General features: G+C 47.5%; 1 protein-coding gene across 1 annotated transcript; it reads right to left on the reverse strand.

Annotated features, from left to right (window-relative positions):
• Positions 1–2152: 2152 nt before the first annotated feature.
• GJD2 (gap junction protein delta 2) lies at positions 2153–5490 on the reverse strand. The gene is made up of 2 exons (XM_025919703.2): positions 4850–5490; positions 2153–3744 (listed from the first exon to the last, which is right to left on the reverse strand). The coding sequence occupies exons 1-2, from the start codon at positions 4918–4920 to the stop codon at positions 2850–2852; spliced, it is 966 nt and encodes a 321-aa protein (XP_025775488.1). The 5' UTR covers positions 4921–5490; the 3' UTR covers positions 2153–2849.
• Positions 5491–6475: the final 985 nt, after the last annotated feature.

Genomic DNA, 6475 nt, shown 5'->3' on the forward strand with positions numbered 1-6475 from the left:
GTATTTGGAAACATCAAGGACCTGAAATAGATCAGCCCCACTGGTAGGGGATGCACTTCCGCCAGGAAACACTACCGTTCTTCTAATCTTACATCATGGCATAAATACAACAGCCCTTGTTTTCCACACAGATTCCTACTTCTTTCACACCCAAGCATATGCTAAGAGCTCTCAAACAACACTCTTCCTCCATCTCTGGGAGGTGTTTTAAAACATTTTTAGCTCACCAAACAGAAAATAGAGGAGGATCTGTTTCTTTACTCAAGGATAATAATTTTCAATTGCCTATTTATACTACAGATGGAAACCTATAGATGGAAATAAACATATTTTGATTCTAAAATTGGCATCTGCTCTGCTATAGTTAAAGGGTGGCACAATTGTATTTGAAAAACAATCATCCAGGAAATGCCACATTGCCTCACAATGCTCAGACCAAGTGCTTCTGGAATCAGGTGAATAGCAATAAAGAACTGAAGGAAGAATATTAGCCTACTGAGCGAATAGGACCACATGTAGACAGAAAATGCCAAAAACAATAGTGAAATGTGTGACTAAAAAGTAAGACCTTATGACCTATAAGCAAAGGATCAGTCTCCTTTGAAAGACCCCAATAGGCAACGACTGATTGACAGTGTACAACTGTGCTGTATAATACAGTAGCAACTAACCATACATGGCTATTTAAATTAATTAAGATTAAACAAAGCTAGAAATTCAGTTCATCAGTTGCACTACCCACATTTTAAGAGCTCAATGGCCACATGTAGCCAGTTGTTCCCATACCGAGCAACATAGATAGTAGAAATTTCCATCATTACACAAAGTTGTATTGGACAGTGGTGCTCTGGAGGGTTCTGTTTGACTATTGGGTTAGCATCATTTTATTTTTATTTCTCTTATTTTTTCATTGTATTATTTATTAAGTGGGCTCCATACCTAGCATGGAGTCCAGTGTGGGGCTTTAACTTACAACTCTGAGATCAAGACCTGAGCTAAGATCAAGAGTCTGACACTTAACCGACTGAGTGACCCAGGTACCTCGGGTTAGCATCATTTTATACATCAGGCCTTAAAGAGATGATGGGGAGCACAGCACACCTGCGAGGTGTGACAGTCCATGGCAGAAAAGTATGGCGGAAAGGAAAAATATTTAACTCGTGGAATTGACCCAATATGATATAGTGTTGGCATTTTATTACAAGAAATAACCTTAGACAAGCAGAGAAATCTTGGGCTAAAATGGAAAGTAGTTAGTAAATCCTACTATTTGAATACTTCATCACAGTCTTCTCAGCATTCCAAAATGTACCAGCCTCTTCTCATCTGTTAGTGGCTGATTGGACTTTATTGGTCATCCATTTTTCAGTTCTTGCCCCCAATGTTGTGCTCTTTCGAACATGAAACAAAACACTTTCGAACATACATATAAATAAATAGAACCCCAATCAAAATAGAAAAATAAAGATTCTTCCCCAATTTACGAAAAAAAAGGCAAGAACTTTATTTTAAACAAATCCTCAGTTGTGTGTTACACCATGTCCATACCTAAATCAAAAATCATAAATGATAATGCAAAGGAAATTGGGGGCTTCATAAAGCAATTATTCAAATATTATTCTCAGCCAGTGCTTTAACTAAATACACAGTGGATGTAAAAGGTATAATATGGCACTTAAATATATAAGAGCAAAGAGAAGGAAACATATTCACAGTCCAAAGAAACAGGTTTTTGAACCTTTGGTATATGTCTCAAATACACATCCGTAAACACATGTTAGCCAATAGTGTTTCCAGGTTTCTTAAGCTAGTGATTAAGTGTGTGTTTCAAAAATAACTGATAAAATAATAAATTGGGATTGACATGGGCTGATTAAGGTCTCTGGTGTGAGCACACAGGTAAATTCAAACCATGGCAAAATGAAGTATAAGAAAATGAATGGAATACACCAGTTAGAAATTCTGTGGCTCAAGTAGACACCCTTGATATCAACAACAACAACAAAATATTTTTAATGCTAGCCAAAGTCCACAAGCCGGAAGGCAGAAATATCCCAAAGCTCATAGCCACATGCCTAACAGTGCAACGACCATCTCACAGAAGTTTTATACTTGCATATTGCAATTCCCTCCCTCCCACCCAAACCCTGCCCCTAATAAACAGCACCAGTGCAGTTTGAGTTAGAAAATTGGAAATACTGAGACATTCCTAAGGTTTTCATAGTGACTAAGGGCTTGTCAGATGGGGCTTGAATGCGAACCTCTGCCATGGCCAATCTCCAAAAAGCACCCCATGTAATTCCCTCTAGCTTGCAGATAAACCATATTAGGTCTACTGTAAGGCTAGATTCAGAAAAAAAGCTGGCATGCTATCCTGGGTTGAAGGAGAGGAGCATGCTGATGGGGGAGGTACACGAAAGATGCCTCAAGGATGTTTGTCCTGCAGCCCAGGATGAAGGGACGTGTTGAGATAGGTCACAAATTTTGGACCGATGAAGTATTTGTTAATGCCATTTACCAGGATATTGAGCTCAGTGGAGCTAAGTCCTACTTGGTAGCTGTGCAAGCACACTGTTGGCAGGATCAGACTGGGCCATCAGCGGAAAGGCCCAAAGAAGTCCGACTCATCCATCTCATCACTCTGCGCAGTGGTCTCTGTAGGAACCAATGGTGTGACCTGTGGTAATGGCTCTACTTTCTCTCCTCTCCCATTGATGCAGGGTCTTCTCTTAACTAGTCTTGTCCTATAGCTCAATGGCAAATGAGGGCAGATACAGCCACTCTCTCTGAGTAGTCATCTGCCTTGGGGCAGATTTCATTCCCCAGGCCCTATGTGTGAAGCTGCCCCTTCACACATAGGCAGAGTCACTGGACTGAGTCCTGCCAAAATTGGGAACACTGACCCGGGGCAGGTCCTTGTTGCGGATCTCATAGACTGACTTCCTCTTGGCCTGGGCCCCTCGCACGGCCAACTTGATCTTGCGCCATCCCAGGTGGTTGAGTTCAGCCAGGTTGAGCACAACACAGATGCCACTCACGGCAAACATGAACACTAAAAAGACAGTCTTCTCAGTAGGCCGGGACACATAACATTCCACCTCCTTGATGCAGGGGTAGCGGTCACACTCATACAACCCTGGGACACTGAAGCCATAGAGAAAGTATTGGCCTACCAGAAACCCAATCTCCAGGGCATTTCTGAACACCACTTGGATAATGTAGAAGCGGGAGATGCCTTCCTGCCTTCGGAGCTTGGATCGTGCAGCAGTGCGCAGCCCTGATGGGTGTGGGGTCAGCTCCTTAACCTCTAAACAATCTGGCTCTGTCTCCTTGCTGGTGTTCTCTGTGTTCTGCAGCACCCCATTGACAATGGCATTTTGCAACTTCTTATCATCTCGTTTGCCACCACCACTGCCTCCACCCCCAGTTCCTCCAGGACCCCCCATGGACTCAGGGGGCTCCCTGTCCAGGGTTAGGAAGACAGTAGAGTAGCGGCGTTCTCGCTGTTTGGCAGACTGGTGCACAGAGTAGGTGATGAAGCAGAGACTCGGGGTACACACCATTATGATCTGGAAGACCCAGTAACGAATGTGGGAGATGGGGAAGGCGCGGTCATAGCAGGCCTGGTTACAGCCGGGCTGCAGGGTGTTGCACACAAACATGGTCTGCTCATCATCGTACACCGTCTCCCCCACAATGGCCACAATGAGGATCCGGAAGATCACCACCACAGTCAACAGGATCCTGAGCAGGGGAAGAGGGAGGGAGAGAGGTTCTCAAGGGTTGAGTCACTGACTTAGGAAACCCCTGCTCCTCCTTTCCCTGCTCTGGTTGGTGTTTGCCAGTCCTTTGACTGAAGAGCTGTCCATCCCTGGTGGTTCTGACCTGGGAAACTAGGAAATCTTTTTTGGCTCTTCCCTTTCTGCTGGTTGCTGGTAGACTGGGAACACTTCATATTACAAGGATCTCAAATATATATATATATATATATATATATATATATATATATATATATATATATATATAAAATCTCCATATTGGGCACGGTGTATTTGCAACAAATAGATTTCATCTGCTACATGGAATGCACAGAGGCGAAAAACACACCTTCACTCTGGATATGGCAAATGCACATGGAATATCTGAACAGAGAGTACCTGTTTCAAAGTCTACACACAGAGTGTGCATGTAATTATTTCAAGTGGATATTTAATTTACCCTCAGTATAAATACTGAACTTAATGTCTTATATAAACAGACAGCTATGAATGTATACCCACATATATACACGGCTTTTTATAGTGTATATACATATGAATATATATATATACATATGATGACACAAAATATCAATTGGGAGTGTGGGTGTCTGATACTGTAAGTTTTAACAGCCAAATCAGTTTAGCTTGATAAGTATTTCTTGGGAAAAGATACATCTGTTCCAAAGAGCAGATCCATCTCCCCATTTGCCCTTCTCTGTCCAAACACAATCCTGCCTTCCTTGTAGATTCTATTTAGGGAACCGGATGGAGATTGGCTCTGACTCCAGAGAGTGGTGGGGGTACCACGACTGAGCCAACAACTCTTTTTCTAATGGGAGAAGAGTCAACCCCCCAGTGGTGCTTCAGGGGGAAGGGATGGAGAGCTGATCAGGAGCGGCTGGGGGAAGGGGACATCACCGGGCATCAGCATCGGGTGCACAATTACCGGGGGCACAGGCACACGGGCCGAGGACGATGGGAAGGGGCAGTGGATGGGCTGGGGGCTGTTGGGGCTCGGTCTAGACGTGAGAAGGGACTCCCGGGGGTCGCCCGACGGGGCCCGCTGACAGTCGGCTCGGCGCCCTTACCTCCCGATCATAGTGGAGTGCTGCTGCACCGCGGCTTCCAGCAGCCTCTCCAAGATGGTCCATTCCCCCATCGCTGTGCATCCGGAGGCAGCAGACAAAGACTGGGCAGCACCGGGCACGTTCCCGCTCCTGGCCCCTCCCTGGGCCGCACCTCCCGACTGGGAGCGCTTGCCCCCCAATTAAGGAAGCAAACAAATTAAAAAAAAAAAAAAATCCAGGAATCCCCTCTCCCTTTTATTGCACTTAAAAGAGGGAAATGAGGAAAGAAATCGTAGCGCACCCCGACTGATGGGGCAGCTGGCGCGGTTGGGAGAGCGGGCACTAACCTCCCGCGCCGTCCGGGGATCAGGTCTGGAGCCCACGGATGCCCGGGAGAGGGGCGGGGCGGGGGTGGCAGCGTGCAGGTCCGTGAGCTCTTGGCGGCCCGAGAGAGGTCTCACCCCCTGGGTTGGGGGCCAGGGAAAGGTCCGGGCACCACCCCCCGCGCCAGGCACTTCTGCAGGCACCGGGCGCCCCTGTGCTGCCTCCTGCGAGGCCTGGGCGCAGCGCGCGGAGCTGGCTGACGGGCTCGGGAATCCGCGGCCGCCGCCTCTAATCCGCCCTTAAGTAGTCTCTGCCTGCGTCACGCCAGGTCGGCGGAGGGGAGCCGAGCGCGGCGTGTGGCTGTCGCTGCGCGCCGGAGCCCGAGGGGCAGGGGACGCGCGCACCGGGAGAGGGGGGCAAGAGTCCTGGGGCCCCCGCAGGGAGTGGGGTGACTTCGGGAGGAAGGATCGCAGTGCCCCTCGGGGCGTCTCTAGGCGCACAGGTATCCTCACCTGACCGCCAGTCCCCGGCGAGAGGAGGGGGAGCCGGGAGCAGACGCGTGGGTGAGTGGGAACGGACGCGAGTCGGTCGTGTGGCTTCTCTACGTGCGTCCCTCACCTTTTTGCTCTTTGTCTTTGGGGCGATAACGGAAATTCCCTCTCTAAATGGAGATGCTAGTTGGGGGGAGGGGAGTGAGAACGACAGTAGGACACTTTTAAATCTCCCTTGGAGAGGATTGAGTGGCTGAGAGGGAGCCTGCGATTCGGTGCCTCCGTGGGTCAGGCTGGGGTGAGGAAGGCTTGATGAGAGTCCGTTTAGGCTGAAGCTTAAAGGCAGATGGGAAGCTGCTTCTGAGGAAGTGGTCTGGGCACAAGTCTATACCTAGGAAGTGCCTCCCGAGAGCAGGTGGGTGGCCATGACTTATAGTCTCGCTTCTCCCAGCACAAACACAAACGCTCCGCTATTTTTTAAAATTATCTATTTGCTTGTTTGCTAATGTGTATATATATTTATGTGCCTGTTTATTTATTTATTTGCCAATGGGGTGCCTTGGTCTGAATCTGAATTTAAGGAGGCCCAGTATTCTACTACCGGAAACAAAACCCGTTCACAATCTCACCCCATCTTCACTTATCTGGCCTTGGCTTTCTCCTCTCAACCAACAGACCCTGGTTTCTGTCTTTAAATTTACATTTTGTTGTCAGTTCTGTCCAGAGCAAATGCCTAATTGGTTGCTACAAAATAGAAACCATCACACCAGGCTGCTAATTAGCTCAGGGGTCAGTATTAGGAGACACAGTAGTTGGGAGTGATTCATACAAA

This window comes from Puma concolor, chromosome B3 (genome assembly GCF_028749965.1).
Source record: "Puma concolor isolate L17-30 chromosome B3, mPumCon1.1.hap2, whole genome shotgun sequence".
Lineage (NCBI taxonomy): Eukaryota > Metazoa > Chordata > Mammalia > Carnivora > Felidae > Puma > Puma concolor.